This window comes from Perna viridis, chromosome 6, assembly GCF_037379345.1.
Source record: "Perna viridis isolate PV_CMFRI_1.1 ecotype Kerala chromosome 6, ASM3737934v1, whole genome shotgun sequence".
In the NCBI taxonomy this organism is placed as follows: Eukaryota; Metazoa; Mollusca; class Bivalvia; order Mytilida; family Mytilidae; genus Perna; species Perna viridis.
In genome coordinates, this window is record NC_142450.1 from 32,500,002 (window position 1) to 32,518,513 (window position 18,512).

The 18,512-nt window shown below is 35.9% G+C and overlaps 1 protein-coding gene and 1 long non-coding RNA gene across 4 annotated transcripts in view; both read left to right on the forward strand.

Moving 5' to 3' along the window:
• The window catches only part of LOC148614597 (uncharacterized), a 39,171-nt gene extending 32,478 nt beyond the window's left edge, over window positions 1-6,693 (forward strand). The window contains exons 4-5 of one of the 3 annotated variants that reach the window (XR_015923723.1): window positions 3,721-3,829; window positions 5,193-6,693. This is a non-coding gene — a long non-coding RNA (uncharacterized LOC148614597). The other 2 variants (XR_015923724.1, XR_015923722.1) reach the window with 2 other exon arrangements.
• On the forward strand, window positions 6,614-8,607 carry LOC148614599 (headcase protein homolog). The gene has a single exon (XM_088588787.1). It carries the CDS (start codon window positions 6,614-6,616, stop codon window positions 8,045-8,047), a length of 1,434 nt encoding a protein of 477 aa, XP_088444913.1. The 3' UTR covers window positions 8,048-8,607.
• The last annotated feature ends 9,905 nt before the right edge of the window (window positions 8,608-18,512 follow it).

Here is an 18,512-nt window from a genome sequence, read left to right on the forward strand (position 1 = left end):
TTAGACGAACAGACTTGTCAACCCCTAGACCAAAAAAAAATCTCTTTTTTTCATATTGATGTCCTTAAGTAAGTACAAAGAATGGTCTGGAAATAGGGTGCGTGCTAAAACATTGAAACACTTAAAGCTTTGTGTGTTTAAATGAAATAAGCTTCAATGACACACCCTAATTATATAATATACAATGCTGTATCAATTCACAGACGAAATTATTTCATATGATTTTTAAATGAATTTCACGTGGTGTTCACCCGAATTAATCAAATAGAATATACGATATAATTCATGTGAATCAAGCTTTCATACGAACTACATGTCTACATGTGAACTTTTCACATGAATTTAATGTTAAGTGAAATTCGTGTGAAAATCATGTTATTTTCATGTGAATCTCACATATTTGACTGTTTACATTTGATTTTTCTCAATATTTAATTTTGTTTACATGCTTTTTACCCTTAATAAAGTGATGATGACGACTTAGAAACGTGTAAAACTGCACATGATGTAACCCACAAGTATTTTGTGAAGCACATAAGCAAAAACAAATATTTATATTTTATTTCGAAGATAGTTCGATTTGTATAAACCCTTTATAAATTTGTCTAGTTGCACAAAAGCGTAGTGTCCAGTCATGTGTTCAATAACCGATGTGTTTATTTTAAATGTGTACTAAATCGGAAAATATCTCGATAAGAGACCAAGAAGTAACTTTTTTTTAACCTAATAGTATCTCGAAAGCTTCTCCTTCCAAAATTCCGTTCGACAAAGCAGGGGACAAGGTAATGGTAACGGACCAACCCTTTTATGTTCCAATTATAGAATATACAATCACTCTGCGAATAACAACACCAGAAAAAAATATCAAGTCTGTTGGTCCCTGTATTCTTGTAACCGCTACAAGAGTACACGAGTACAACTTGACTGAATCATAACCTGTTATCATACCTAAACTCACCTATGCTCTTTATCTCGAGTGGGAAATAAGGCCGCAATAATTCCATCTATTTTGCTCTGTCCTTTGCCACGTATTGAGCTTACCCAAAGTGTACCCCATCTCCTGCAGCTCAGACAGAACAGTTCTCCTTCAGGTGCCACAAAGTCTGTCCTGCTTTCTCTTCCCATGTGGTGTCCAGTATTTGGCCAATCGGGAAACAGTCTGTGATTGGCCATTCTAAACACATGCCATTGTCCAAATCGGCTGAAGCGTCTCTGTTTTAGTTCTGTTTCAATGGATTGGCATTTGCACTTCCTCAAAGTTCTTAATTTCTGATCCTCTTTGGCAAAAATATTCCTAGGATTCTGCGGAGCCTGCTATTTTTGAAATAATTCAATTTTTTGTAGATAATTCTGTATGATACAACAGCACTCTGAGCTATACAGCAGCACTGGTTTCACATTATTGTTGTGTAGATGTGTATTTTTTGTTCTTTTATTACTTAGTATACTCTTCAGTACTCCAGATGGGCTGCATAAAGTCTTGCGAACGCTGATCAAGCTTAGGATACGCTAGTCTTGATATTTTTTTGGTGCAATTGTCAGAGCTTCTCGTAATTCTAGGCACATAAAGTCATCGACTCTCTCGGTTGAGTTGTTATTTATTGTGATGGGAACAGATGGAGTGGTGTTAACAACCATAACGTTGGTCTTCGCTGCATTGATTTTTTTTGTTTTTTGTTATGTGTGTGTCTATTTTCCCTGTCTAGTCTTTATCCTTGGAATATACAATTTTAACTTCCGCTAAAATCCTAGTTTCCTTGGTTGCTCTTTTGCTTGGGATAGACAGTAAAGTAACTCCTTTCCAGATGTCACGATTTTCCAGGTCTTTCTTTTCTTGAATTTTGACATTTTGCCCAATAAGGTGCTATACTCTCCTTTTTTCCGGTTGCTTTGAGCAGATATGGAAAATTAAATTTTGTTAGAAATGTTTGTGTCTGTTTCAAACAGCTCTGCACTAGTTGAATCAATTCCGGCGGCTTTGTTGATCTTGAGCGGTTTGATGGCTTTATGCACTTCATCCTTGGTTGGTGGACTATTACCTATATCAATTTCTTCAACCACTGGTGTAGGCTTACTGCAGACATTGGATCTCCACAAATCAGAAACCATTTTATTTTCAATTGCATATGCATAATAATGTTTATAGTAAATGAAGTAGGTTTTCACATGGTTAGCTTTACATTCCTTACTAAGGATCTTATTACCTGATTACCATTTATTGTTTTTTTTTATGAAAGTTTCACAAAGCAGCTGAAAGTTTGTGGATAAATATAACTGCCGTCATGAATTTACGTTTTTTCCGACGCAGTCGGTATAGTTTAGCTTTTCACTCTAGACCTTATAGACGCTCTTCCATGGAAACGCAAGGCACCTGATCGCAATTCTGATTCCCGATTGGCCAAATACTGATAACTTAGTTGCGTTCGAAAAAACTGTATCGAAAATTAAAATTGCGTGCCATGCGTTATTTCCTGAATGAAATGTAGAAAATTGTAAGTAAAGGAAACAAATTTTACTGCGTCGACTTCTATCTTTTTTTTTAAAGATAGTACTTGTTTTTTTTTCATAACCTTTCAGTATAACAACATAGAAGGTTTATTGTTACAGTGGTGTGTTCATAGTAATCAATTATTGCTTATATGTGAAACCATAAGGGAGCACTGGCGTCAATTTTTCAGCCACGTGTTTTCTGCAGGCTAAATAAATAACCCCCCTTCGAACCTTAATGAAATGTTTACCTCTTGGTTGTAAAGAACAATAGAGCAACCAGTGGGTGTTGCATCTGATGCTTTTAGAAGTGGAGATATGATATCTTTCAAAAGTGGTACAGTGGGTGGTGTCCTTATTTGCATAGGATCAATTTAGACGTATCTGAAATATCTGCATGTAGACAACGGGTAAAATCAAAGAAATTACCCCAATGTTACAATGTACTTTATTTCATACCGATATATTTAGGTAACAAACAATCCCGTAGGAAATAAAAGTCGCCTTTACGCCATGATAGCACTTTCAACCAATTTATTGGCAGGTTAACTCTCAAGCTTAAAATTGACAGATATATTATCAGGTTTAGTAAATGTTTACCTTGCCTAACGCAACAAGAGTGCAAATTCAGTATGTACAGTAAACGTCTTCCACAATCTTATATAAATTTATGCAAGCGTGAATAATTTCTCCCAGTGCTATTTGTGCAAATATACCTCAGTATAAAGCTTTCTCCGGGTTTAATATTTTTCCAGTAGAATGTTTGTCATTTTGAAAGAGACTCTTTTTATTTCATTGTTTTTCTATGTTTTAGACACCGAAAAAATGGTGCTTAATTAATCACAGCTTATTGTTTTAAAACCTTCCTCGCACAACAACTGATGCAGTCTACTTTTTGTCAGAATATCGATCAACTGAAATATAAAATACAAACCATTACAAATGATTACATTGGTTTAAAAATACGCGTTGTTTATGGATGACATCTGGTTTTATAGTCATCAGGATGTTAGTCACAGGCTTCATCGATATTACTTAGTTCTAGTTTTACTATAGGATATATACATGTATTCAATGATATATTTACATGTTTACAGGGGTTTAAGTAGGTCGCTGGTTATAGGTCTGAAAGTATGGCGCCAATCCAGCATGATACGGTCCATAGTTGTCTATTTGGTCCAAATAGATTTAGATTGGGGATATTTAGCAATAAATTATGTTACTGTTTGACAGCTACGAAAGAGTAACCAAAGGAACGAAGATTCTAGCGGAAATCATAAGAATGTAATCCAGGGACAAAGACCAGACATGGAAAACAGACAATCACAACAAAGAACACAAGGTAATTAAAATAATGCAGACAAAATAACATAAGTAAATGAGCAACTCGGACTCCATTCATTTGTCAACTTAGTTAGCTAGTTGGACCCAGTTGTAATCAAGAACCAGTTTTTCTTGGGGTTTGTTGGTCTTGTGAAATCGTCATAATATAACCTTCATTCTGTCTCGCACTCACCCCTGATTAGGAGAGAATGATCCCATGAAGAAATTAAAACTGACAGTCTAACTCAAAGAGAAATAGAAAAGTAAATTTTAATTTCAACATTACTGACTAGGACGATAAGTACTTATAAATAATACATTTGCACTCTTCATTCTGATCTATTTTCCTTCTGCAATCAATAATGCACAAGTGTAATTAAAGAAAACAAATATATCATGGTTCTGTAGACAATATAGGTTAGTTGCACTGGTAAATAATGATATTAACGTCTATATCGCCGTTGTCTATAATGATCTGATGTATCGTGTATCAACTTGTGACACGAAAGGGAAATGCAACAGAAAATGACCATACATAAATTTTAGTGTTATCACACACACACACACACACACAGACACACAGACACGCACGCGCAAATAAGATAAAGTGATATAGAATCTAGCTGTCCTTAATGTTAAAACCATAAACATCGGGAAATATTCTTTCGCTCATCGATTAAAAAAAATGTGCTACCCTTTAGAATATCCATTTCAGGTGATTTTCCGGCAGGGGACTGTGAATAAAGGCAGTTTATTTTTCCTACTGTAAAATATGAACCAGAACAATCACTTCAGATGCTGGCTATATTTTATGCGACTAAAATCAGGTCAAGTTTTTTTTCTAAAAACTCCCAGCCCTCCCTCTACAGATCAAATGGCCCGTACCTAACATACCCGATTATATACCCATGTCAATGTGGTCCGTGCCTAAGATACATGATAATCTACTAGTACCCATGTCAATGTGGTCTGTGACCTGTCAAGGTTTATTTTGCACTAATTAACCACATGAACCAACTTAAAAATTGTTTGCGTATTTCAATAGCACCAATTTATAGCCATTAAAAACGCTCTAAAATTATAAGCTAGGTTGAAAATTACATAAAATGTGAATGATATTATCTAAAGAAAAACCATCTTTTAATGATGGAGTATTTTGCAAAGAATCGATTCGCTATATTTATTTCTGGATGGAGCCAGCTCATTTAACATATAAAATACATTTAATAATGTTGTTTTATTGATTTGGACGCTCAGAATGAGTCATTTTACCGATTTTTTATACATAGTAAACAAGGTCGAACCGGAATTTCCAATAAATGTCACAGTCCAAAAATCAAAGCCATCATAGGGAATTAGCTAAAATATTATCTTATTTTCAGTAATGGTTTATCTTCCCAAGAACAACATTTCCTTAACATAATATCTACGGAAGCCTGATGCAATCAGGAGACGGAAAAGGAACAGTAAAATCGAAGGACTTCATTCGTAAAGCAGGATAGATCATGAGAGTGTACATAACTGAAAACTTCCCAACTTAGCTAGGAATAGTTGTACATGTGACTGGGAATTAAAACATTATACCGGTATACTGTAAATACTAATTGTTCAAAATCAGTCACTGCATACACGTAACACTGATACTAGGTCTCCTTCCAGAATCCTCCGATTATAACGCTTTTACAAATCATTAAAGCTGGAATATGATGGCCATCTAAATGCAAAACATAAGCATGTGATCGGACGCATGTGGATAGAGAATTACCGTAATTATGGGTTGGCGACTTGAAAAAACTACACTTTGCCCGTGTATCTAAAAAGCGGCAAAAAAAAAATCATCACCCTAGCATGTAAGGTACTTTCGCCAGGCAGGCCGAGTTTTAGGTTTGGCCCTCCCCCTTTTTCGAAAATCTGACCAAAAAAAAAAATATCTGCTGGGCGTTATTTTCTATCACATTCGCAACTATCACGCTATTAATAACTTTTATTTACTATCCACGGCGAATGCTGATGATATTATCCATTAATAACAAATTGCATTGTGAATAAAAGAAGTATTAAAAATGGATTTTTTGTAGTAAACTCTCAAGTGGATTTCGAATTTTCACAGTTATATTTATATATCTTCCAATTATATATTTTCCCTCCTAACACCATCATATTAAACGGACAAACATTCGCTGAATAATTTCGTTTATGCTATAGATGTAAAGGACCCTGGCCCCCGTTTCACAAAATTACAGTGTGTACTGAGCACAACGGATTATACCACGTGGATTATACCTGGCACATATACCTATCAACAGAAGTGGCTTTGTACGACATATGAATGAAAACTGATCTACTTGTTTACGAAAACTAAAATTTCATATATTTAAACGGATCAATAAATTCGGATGCAAGCCGTTATTTGACAAAATGGTTTTAACTAAGTTCACATTCATAAAATAGGTGAGCCTATCTTTAGCTGAAAAGTTTAAATATAAAATAAAATTAAAACAGCTCTAAGATTACGTGCGACCTCGACCTATAATATGCAAGGCGTAGAATGTAAATATGATGTACTTCAGCAAAATAATCAATCTTTCGTCTGCCAGGGTCATAGATTATGTTGTAGCCAATCAAATTCACTGACCGCATTTTTAACCAATAGAAATATTTGTTATGGACAAATGTAGGCAGTTCTGTATTATTGTCAACAAAAATAAAAGTAATGTGGAGCCGGTTTTCCGTTTTGCAAGATTGTAGTCTTGGTTTAGTTTCAATGAACTGACTTTTGCATTGTATGCACATTTTGTAAAATATGCCGCATCGGAAGCATCATCATCACACTGTGAAGAAGGACGTTGAGAATAACAATGTTCGTGCCCCAGAGACTGCAAAGCCGGCAGTGCAAAATGACAATCGTGGAGCGCCTAAGCTAGTGAAATGTTGTGTGCCACTGACATGCCTATTTCCAGATGAACTAATCAATCCGAATGAGCCAGGTAATGCTGCAAAAGTGTTTTGTAATAATGAAGCTTGTGATTATAGCGACTGGATGCATAAGGACTGTTTCGACGCATGGGAAGAAACAGTGTTGTCGTATCTTCGATCGTGTGGACGCGCTAGAAGCTGGAGCGAAAAACAGCGGTTGCAAAATTTGTGGACCAAGAAAGGATACGATCTGGCTTTCAAGGCATGTGATTGCAAATGTAGCAGGGGTCACATTAGGAAAGACTTGGACTATGTAGCCCCACCACAACCGGCAACGGGGGAGAACAAAACCAAAAAGAAAGCGAAGAAAAAGAACGACAAACCTGCGCCCGTGGTGAGTAACGGGAAAGGGGGGCACAGCACAAACACGTCTCATAACAGTAACCAGACTCATTGTGCTCCAATTAATTCACCAAATGTGAACAACAACAACAATAATGTGAACAACAATAACCACGTGCTGACTAGCCAACGTTCGCGCACCGACAGCGTAAGTAGCAATGGAAGTCTGCCGCGGTCATCTGGATCCGTAGGATCTTCATCCCCCACGCCATCCTCACCAATTGTCAGCATGTTCAACGGAAACCTGAATCCGCAGGCATTTCCCAAAAGCCCGAAAGCTACAAGTGATTTGTCATTCAATGCCAACATCGCGTTCCGGCGTCGACATGATTTATCGGCCTTCAGTCACCTGCCAAAACATAAGCTGAACCCATATCATATAAAAATGGAAGATGACGGAACCGACGATACCAGAAACTTTATATTATCTCACTTGGTATCTTACAAAATTTGTTCTTTGAGCTGTGTTATATGTAAGAACGAACTTCCTGTATTTGATCGCTATCCATTAGTTGATGGAACATTCTTCCTTTCGCCACAAGCGTATGGTGATGGTGTTGTACAAGTAATATCTGACGGGAGGCTACAGTTCATCAACGCAGTTTGTGTGCAGTGCCTTGAGAAAGGTTCCGACGTAAGGTGTTCTTCGTGCAAGTCAGTCTGGGATGGCAGCACTTTGCAACTTGGAACTATGTACAAATACGACATATTTGCTGCAACACCATGTTGCCAGAAGCGCTTGACATGTAAGCAGTGCCGACGTGCCGTAGTTGACGTCAACACAGGTCTAACGTTTTACAGTCAGTACAGCAGAATGATTGCATGCCCGTACTGCAAGGCGTATGACTTCCACTTTATACGACCGTTAAATGAGACCTTTAGCGTCAACAATGCTGCAAAAAGAAGTATATGGAGCTAATTGTTTAGAGCTTGTGGAACTGTTGACAATACTCCGTGCATAATTATATATATTTTTGCCTTTTACTTTTTGATATATATTCGCAATTTTACATATTGTTGGAGACTTTTTTCTCTACTGTTGTGACCTGTAAATGAGGACGTAGTTCAGAGTTAACTTGTCTCGTAAAGGAATGTTTTTTTTTCGTTCTGGTACCGTATATTTCATGTGGACCAATTCTGTTTGGATGCAAAGAAACTGCATTTGTATGTCACTATTTTTTTTGGTGCAAATTGACGATTTTACACTGGAGTTGTACAATTACCTTCGTTTGATGATTTTTGTTATATGTTTTTGTATTGACAGTTCCATCGGTGTAGGATATACTGAATTAGGTAACTAGACTCGGTCGATACCATTTCTTAGTGATCAAAATACCACTTGACATATTGAAGGTTGATTAAGACAGATATGCAAGGAAATTACCTCCTTACGTTGAGACAATGCTGCTTAGTGTTTATTTCTGAAAAAATGGCATTTTCTTACACATGTTTATTTTTGGAATAAACATTTTAATTATTGATTGGATTTACTGACGCCATTCAATATGGATTATACTGGAAGTAATTTTTAAGAGGAAATTCATGGCACAGTTCCACTACTGAGTACCCTAAAGTTAAAGTATAGATCTAGTCTTGCTAACTTTCTTACTGTCTTCTGTACATGTCTGTCAGTTGTCTATGGCATGTTCTATTCATTTTGCATTTATACCAACTCAAAACAAATTGAATCAAGTGCAAGCCCCCCCCCACAAAAACAAAAACAACAAAACAACAAAACAACAAAAAAACAAAAACCGGGACATGTTACAATATTTTCGCCCGTAGTCAACCTTTTAAAGTAATTAAGAGAACCAAGATTCGGGCGGAAATCAACAGAATATATTGCAAGTTTAAATTAGGTAGGGAAAATAGACACACACACACACATAACAAATAGCATGAGGTAACCAAAATTAATACAAATTGACCAAGAAACAAATTTGAAAGTAAATGAGCAACCCGGACTGCATTAAAAACTGGGAACATGGACCAGGTGCACTGGTAAGGTTACCTTCTGCTGCTTTTCTAGAAACACCCGCCAAGTCTTGCAAATCACTAGTAAAATTTCGTTGTCCTAGTAGACGAAAGAGGAAAGGAAATTTATGACACGGTGAACAAATCACCTAGCTCAGTAGCTGTCATACAAGTTCCTATCCAAGCACTAAAATCTCGACTCGTGTGATCGTACCTTCGGTGTTTCCTACCCTTCTTCTCGGGTTCCTCTATGATTGTAGATAAATAAGCAATATTGTTTAGAATTATAACGCATAATAAACTAGAAACGGGTACGCTTTACAGACATTTCAGTGGTATAGCGATTCTTTTGTGTGTTTTATGATAAGCTGTAGCTGAAATTCAAATATTTATAGTCAAAAGATTTCTGAATATACAAAATGTGTTCAGTGATGCAAAATTATCTTTGCTTTTATTGGAAATTTTCCAGGTTTTTCTACTCAAATTTAAAATATCGTCCATTAACAGCCTTGTTTACCGATATCCTATGACAACTTTACATGTTTTCCCTTTATGAACCCCATAACATTTGGCATTGAACTTTGGCGACCGACTTTAGTTGTTTACATGGATTTTCTGTATAAATTTAACTTGACCTGAATATTTGTTCCATGATGTGTATTGTATAGCGCTAACACAGCATAATAATCGACTGGCATGTGTAAAGTTTAAACTATTGACAATGAAAAGTTTAAATTATTGACTAAATGTTTTAAGTGTTTACAAAGTAATCCAACAAACGTGGCGGTGAAGAAACTTGATGAATCTCGTGTGTACATTTTTTCACCGTCTTGTGGACCGTAGAAAATGCTTCTCTCTATCTGGGAAGCAAAATTTCGCTAGTCTGTTCCACTGTTCCCTTTCTTATCTTGTTGCTGGCATTTGCTAGATATGTTTATTTGCAGGGAGACAACTTGGCATATGACATTTAACTTGGCCTAAATCTTTATCTCTTAACACTGAATTGGAATGATTACTGTCATATCTTATACCATGGTTGAATTTAACGACAGAATATCGCAGGTCCGATTGGCGGATCCATATATGATCCAGTGATTTCCAAGTTTACCTAACTTGTCGAGTATTACTAAGGGGATGACCCCTCTGGATCTTCTTGTGTATGAAAAAAGCCTTAATATTGTATCCTTGATGACCTGAAATAACGAATAGATTTTTCAAAACGCACGGGACTCCTATGCCACGGTTAAATACTATTTCAAACAATATAACCAAATACACGCTTTGATAAATATGAAACTCCCTTAAATATGAAAAAAGTCCATATAGAAAAATTATTATAATCTGGTAGTTATATTGATTGATCAAATAGACATTATTATTTGCTTTCCGGGCTCTGATATATATATGCCTTATATAGGAACGTTTCATCAATTTTTTTTATAAGATTATAGCTAAAAACTCCATTGTTTATAGCTAAACTACTGATATTTTCAAATCAGTAGTTTAACCTAGATTTCTTTATAAAAGAAAGGTTAACGATGACAGGCACTTGACATCGAAGACGGGCGCAAGGTGACGACAATAACTCACCTATGATCTAACAAAGAAAGAAAAATACAAGGGAAAAAAGAACCATACCGATGTTCGCGTCCCCATAAATTGCTTATCTACCCTAAACACGTAAGAGTAGGAGGCCTCAGCAGTGCTAGATAAGAAATACTTTGTTTTGTATTGTCCCTAAATAAACTCCCGCTTGTTAAAAGAAGTAGCTTCTGCGTTAAAGTTTCCATTATGTAAACTTTTCAACTTATCACTTTCAACTTCTGTCTTCCCAACTGAATGGAAGAAAGCAAATGTAACGCCTATTTTTAAGAATAATAACCCCTGTGAAGTGAAAAATTATAGACCAATTTATTATTATGTATTCTTTCTAAATGCTTTGAAAGATGTCTATACACACGTCCACAATTAAAGAAATAAGAGTCGTATTTTGTGATATAAGCAAAGCATTCGACCGAGTTTGGCATGCTGCACTCTTATTTAAACTGGTAAAATATGGAATTACGGGAGCGCTTGTACATTGGTTTAAAAATTATTTGTCGGGGAGGGTTCAAAGAGTTGTCTTGTATGGAAGTAACTCGGATTGGAGACCAATTAAAGCGGGTGTTCCGCAAGGTTCCACTCTGGGACCCTTATTGTTTATACTATTTATCAACGATATAGTATCTGACATTGGTGCGTCGATCAAGCTCTTCGCAGATGACACTAGTTATACGTTGTTGTAGATACTCCTGAAAATACTGCGGGGATCTTTAACTGATCTAGAAAAGATATACCGTTGGTCTTGTCAGTGGCTAGTAAAATTTAATTCACAAAAACTGAATCAATGATTGTCTCACGTAAGTCAGTAAAGCCATTATACCCACCTTTGATGATGAATGACCAGGACCTTCAGGAAGTTGAATCCCATAAACATCTTGGTATCCTTTTTTCAAATAATGGTGCTTGGCATGACCACATTGATTACATAGTAAAAAGGCTTATAGTAGTATTAATATTTTTACGAAAGATGCGTTTCATTCTTGATAGAATCACCTTACAGAAAATGTATTTTTCTTTTATTTGGTCAATTTTAGAATATGGTGATGTTATTTGGGACTATTCGACAATGTCCTTTGTCAACAAACTAGAAAATGTTCAGATAGAAGCTATGCGAATTGTGACGGGGAGAGGGGGGGGCAAATTAATATGTATAAATAAACTTTATGAGGAAACGGGATGGGAAAAACTTTCGGACTGACGGGAAAACATGAACTCATATTATTATGTAAGATTATCAACAAGAAAACTCTAGTTCTAGCTCCACTAACATTTTTAGAAACAAGATTCAGGAACATTTGATAAAATGCCCGAATCTTTACTTTATTGGTAGACTACTCTGGCAAATATTATATGCCAGACTGCGAATGAACAGTGCTTCACTCAACGAACATCTGTTCAGTCGTAACCTTGTTAATTCCCCTAATTGCACCTGTGGTCATGTCGAATCAACTTCCCATTTTTTGCTCTTTTGTCCCAAATATACTTTATTACGAAATGAAATCATATTTTCTATGGCACTTGATGTACCTATTACTGTGAATATATTGTTGTATGGCTCAAATATTCTAAATGCTGAGCAAAATGTAGAAGTTTTTCTTAAAGTTCAGAAGTTTATTATCAAAAGTAAAAGGTTTATAAATGCCCGACTTCCATGTACTGCATCTCTTCACTAATTTTGTAATTCCATTTTTTTCTATTCGTTTGTCTTATTTACTAGTCAATTAAGAAAATCATTCCTCATGCATCTTAAAAGAATATTTTTGCAAGTTTACTCTTAAGGACACGGAACTTTCTATAAGTTATCTAGCTTCTTTCCGAACCCTACCACGAGTTTGTATGTAAATGTGTATACTGTATTTGCTCGTGCTTATATACTTGAATGAATATGTATAAACTAAATCAATGCGCAATTGTCTATATATGAAAATGTTTTCCTTTCTATCTTGTTCCAATGTAAAACTTTAATTAGGATTATCACTGAGAGCATGCAGCAGTGCTCTATGGCAGACTCTAATTTTCACTATAAATATTGATATCATAGGTTAATTTCAGTATCAGGAAAAGTGCTCAATCACACATACATAGCCACCTTTTCTTGTTTTTCAACAAACGCATGTCATAACTCTATTTTTTTACAGTGAAAGTAGCCAGACCCTGGTAAATGCCATTGCTTTGTTAGCAAAAAAAAAAATAATAATTTGGTTCAGTTGTCCGAAAATTTCAATTATTTCAAACGTGGATAATCCACCTCTTATTTTATTAGCAAAATGAATATTGTTAATGACAAACTATGTAAAATTTTCTAACAATACCGTCTCCAATGTTTATTTATATTACTATTAAGTGATGCTCCGATTTTGGTCGTAAACAAGCTTGCCCGCTCTCCTCATTAAGTTTGAATGAACTATTGTCTACATGTTAGTGGTTGGATTAAAAACATCATTACCAATTTACAAAAAAAAAAAAGAAAACACTACAAAAAAAAATATTGAGCACTGGTTAGGCGAATCTTCACAAAAAGAGATATTCCATGTATCTCCTTTGATGACATAATTATTTAGATTTACTTGAAGTCGCTGGGAAAGTGGGCGAAACTCATGCATTCTATAGCATATCTCCGAGAAAATCTCCTTTTTAAAACTTTTTACTTCCATCTTGAAACTAGTTTTAGAAATCGATGGTAGGGAAAACTATTGACCAAACTTCACGACAAACGTGATAACTTTTCATTCAAAATTGTCAACTTTCCTTCCACCTGTGGCAACATCCCTTCAGCACCTGCGTATGGAGTGTTCACATCACAACTCATACGTTATGCCAGAGCATGCCGAAACTACGCAGACTTTTTGTATCGCGCTAGAACTCTAACAAATAGGCCACTGGAACAGGATTATGTTGCTACAAAATTAAAAGTCATCACTACAGAAATTTTATGGTCGTCATCATGAACTCGTGGATCGTTATGGTGTATCCATCTGCACCATGAAAACTGATTTATTCAACGGCTCATAGTATTCCTTTCCTCGTTTGTCTACCCCGGACGACTTTTTATGAGCTATTGGCGAGTGTTTCTAGAAAAGCAGAGGATGCTTTCCCTACCGGTGCACTTGGTCCATGCTCCCAGTTTTTAGTGGAGTCCGAGTTGCTCATTTGCTTTTGTTACTTTGTATGTATGATTTTAGTTACTTTATGTTCTCTGTTGTGTATGTCTGTTTTCCATGTCTGGTCTTGGTCCCTGGATTACATTCTTTTGATTACCGCTATAAACTTGGTTCCTTGGATTACTCTTTAACAATTTATTGTTAAAGGTGTTCATTCCTTTTAAAGTGAACAGAGTTTACAAAAAGTATAACATATAGATTGATGCACTCTCAAAGTCCTTTAGGTGTTTTCTTGTAATAAGGTAACACAGAATATTTAAAAATGTCACAAATCGTATTATCGTATTGGACACCTAAAGGCACAAAAGACCTGGAAAACAAAACCGGCATAAACCTTCAACGAGAACATTGTTTGAAGGTGAAACAAGGAGACAACTTTCAAGAACGAATGTATTCAAGATTTTCATAAATGATATGCAGTATCTTACAGATTCCACGGACTGTGCCATGCTAAATAATAAGCCATTTAACTGTCTATTGTATGCTGATGTTATGGTTCTACTATCTACATCTGTAAATGGTCTTCAAGCTAAGTTAAGGAGGTAGACCTAGGGTAATGGGCATAACTCATGAAATCAGTGATATGTTCATATTATGTTCAATTTCACCAAAGCCTCTCAAGCTTTGGTTTGAAGCAGAATAAAATGAATCCAAGTTAATTAGACGCTTTTATAATATTGATGCAAAATGCTGAATACAAACGTTCCAATGATTTTTAAGAGTTGTATCCCTTACCCTAGGTCTACAAAATGTACCCCCTTGAATAACCCGTGCACACCAATATAAATACACCTTGGTTTACACTTTTGTGATTCAGGTACAATCTCCTTGGCTCAAAATTCTCTAAAAGCATTTTTGAAACTACAGAAAGATGTCTTATCTTTAAAACCAAACATTCAAACATGTATGCATGTTTATGATTACACTATTAAACGAATACTGTTGTATGGCGGTGAGGTATGGGGATCGTTTAATTGCTTTCTAGTCAAATTAAAAAAAAAGGTGTCCAAACACCATTAGATAAATTATATCCAAACTTAGCTTGTAAAATTGTAAGCACTTACTTGGTGTCGACAGGAAAACTACAAACTTTACAGTATACTTTCGGAACTTAGAAGATTTCCACTACATTTTGTCATTATCAAGTATTAGAACAAGAAGATTTCTCTTTATTAAAAGATGCCTATAAACACTCTAAAATTAACCTTATATAGTAAGCAAAAATCATCATGGTATGGATCTAGTAAATAATCCTTCAGAATGTCCCAGACCTACATAAATACATGGCAATTAAAAAGCTAAGCAAAAATGTAATTAAAAGACTGTTGAGAAATGCATAATACATCCAAAATTGGAAAATTGATGCAACAAGAAATTAATATGATTGTAACATGAGAACCTATTTGAAATTCAAATCTAATTTTTGGTATGGAAAGTGTCTCAACATCATCAGTAATTTCGAGCTCAGAAGTATCAGCAACTTCAGACTGTCTTCTCAACACCATGCAATAGAAAGAGGCAGATACCAGGATATTCCGCTACACCTCGGGCTTTGTACCAAGTGTGGTTCAGACGAGATTGAAGATGATATTCACTTTATTTCAAGTGTTCTAAACAAAATGAGTAGCAGAAAAAATATTAAATATCATAACAGATGAGTGCTCAAACTTTGCAAATCTAAATATTGAACAAAAATTTGTTAGGCTGATGTCATGTGAAAATGCAGGAATACTAAAAATATTGGGAGAATTTATTGTAAATTGTGATAACTATTGAACCTTTTCAAATTTAAAAACAGTAAGTTTACGAGCCTGTCCATGGGTGGTGAGGAGATATTACTAAGGTATTTCATGTGTTGACATGAGGAGGAATGCAAAGTTTAGATAGATAACATGCATATCCTTAAGCACTGCCCCTTGATGTCCCCTGTGCCCCGTGCGGTTCTGGGTGTCAAAAGAATAGGTCCACAGAGCAATTGGGTTGTGTGTCCCTGGTGGTTGAATGGGGTATCCCTGGCATTCTGCATGCTGGGGTCGTCAGGCTGTAATACCGGTATATGTATGGGATACTTGACCGCAAACCATAAAAAAAAAACCGGCTTTGGTATTCGACAAGAGTGAGAGCCTCGGCTTTGCTACAGAAGAATAAATTGCCCAACTCTACCCACCTCTCCCAGTGGAATTCGTCGACCCTATTATCCTTTTGTCCCATCTCAGGATATGCATTTTTCATTTTATCATCTCATGTTTATTTTATAATCCATTTCCTGTTCATTGCCTGGATAGAGCTGAACTATTGCTGCTTGGTCGTTCCACACTAACAATCAATTAATCAATCAATCAATTACTCGATGTCCCATGCGGACAGACAATACAACCAACCAATCGGTCGACATAGATTTATACACTTGAATTACGACATGGTCTACATCGGACACGAGAAGGAATGCAATGATTCTAATTAATCATGCAAATCCGTGAGCCCCGCCCTTTTTGTCCCTTGTGGACCGACCATACTCACAAGATTCCTTTGATTAAACAAGAAAGGAAAACAGCTGGAACTATGCCCCTTATCATTGGACCTAACGTGAGAGTAGACTACAGGTATACAAAAAATACATCTATTGTTCTACACGAATACCATATATTTTGTTATGTCTCTATATTGTGTTATAGTATAGTGGCTTATTGTGTCATCTGATGGATATTAATGTTGAATGTAAATTCCCCCTGAGGGGCCATGATTGGATTCGAATTTAAAAAAAAAAAAACAGAATTTGTGTGCAAAGTAATATCTCCATCTTGACACGTGTGTATGGATCAAATGCGCAATCGTATAGCCTTTATAAAATAGTAAATACATGCAGAGATCACCAAAAACGTTTTTAATAAGCGTAAGCACACCTTTAAGTAAGCTCTGAAAGGCACCGACAACAAAAATAACAAACTCCAAGGTAAGAGAATAATGACATTTCTTCAAAATAAACTTAGAAGTCAAATAACGACCTCACTGTGGAAAGGCGAATATCTGTGGTGCGGTTAAACCAGATTTGGGCTTGAGTTGTACTTGACAATCCCAGTTTCGGGTATTCTATACATCGCCTTTACCCCCAAAGATCTTTAGAGAAAAAGATACTACAAACACTGTGAAGTCAGCCTCATATCTCGACCTACACTTGGAGATCGATGGTAAAGAAAAAAAAGTATTGACCAAACTATACAACAAACGCGATGATTATCCAATCCGTATTATCGTTAACAATCCTAATTTCGGGGATTTGATATATCTACCCCAAAGAACTTGAAATAAAGGATACTACAGACACTTTGGGGTCAGACTCATATCTTGACCTACACTTAGAAATCGATGTTAAAGGAAAACTATAGACCAAACTTTACGACAAACGTGATGACTTTTCATTCAGAATTGTCAACTTTTTTTTCATCTGTGGCAACTTCCCTTCAGAACCTGCCTATGGAGTTTTCATATCACAAATCATACGTCAGGCCAGAGCTTGCCATAACTACGCTAGGCTTTTTTAAAATTAGGCTTCTGGAACAAGGTTAGGTTTCAACAAGATTACATCATCATTACAGTAGTTTTATGGTCGTCATCATGAACTCGTGGACCATTACGGTGTATCTATCAGCACCATGAGAACTTATCCTCTTTCGTCTAACCTGAACTTGCTTTTTTATTAGCAACTCGGCGGTGTTTTTTTTTTTAGAAATTTAAAGCAGATTACCCTTACTCTACCGGTGCACCTGGTCCATACTCTTAGTTTTTAGTGGAGTCCCAATTGCACATTTACTTTAACTTCTTTGTATGTATTATGTTGGTTATTTAATGTTCTTTGTTGTGTGTGCCTGTTTTCCCTGTCTGGTCTTTGTCCCTGAATTGCGTTCTTTTGATTTCCGCTAGAAGTTTGGTTCCGTTGATTACTCTTGGAGTAGTAACGTCAGGTGCTAATAAATAAGCAAGATTACAAAAAATGACTCGGCTTTTACGCAGGTTAACGTTGCAATTACGCGTCGAATATCTGTAATTGTGAAAACAATTTCAAAGAATAGACAGTGATTTTTACGAATAAATCTATTAAGGGCACTTGATCGATCAATCGGATTTTGTTTGAATGAATGTGCTTTATAGACTATATTTCCATAAAAAAAACTGCATGGGTGAGCAAAACCATTTTCATTTGTATCAATCTTTTGTAACGATGAAAAAATGTTCTTAGAAGTTACTGAAATCGGCAACCCTGATGCAAAAGCTTTTCTGTGAGGTTCTGATCTGACACTTTATTACAAATACGAGCAAAACGGGCCAGTGGTAAGGTGTAAATTTCATAGGAGGGTGCTGTGGGAATATCACCATGCATCTATATGAAGAAAAATACCAACATAAATAAAAGTACGGTAAAAAAAATCTCAAAAAAGTTTAAGCGTAACTTTTTTTTGTTTTGTTGCAGTGGCGGATCCGGAGGGGAGGAGGGGACGTCCCCCTAAGATTGGGAAATTGTGTGTTTTAGCATGAGATCTTAATTTTTCGCAAATTCTACCCCCCCCCTAAATTTTAATTCTATTTAGGCCACCTAACCTGAAATCCGGGATCCTTATATAGAAAATCACAGCATGGTAGCTGAAGTGA

Bases quoted from the DNA above. Each gene is read 5' to 3' on its own strand.
- LOC148614599 (XM_088588787.1), top strand. From the start codon at position 6,614: ATGCCGCATCGGAAGCATCATCATCACACTGTGAAGAAGGACGTTGAG.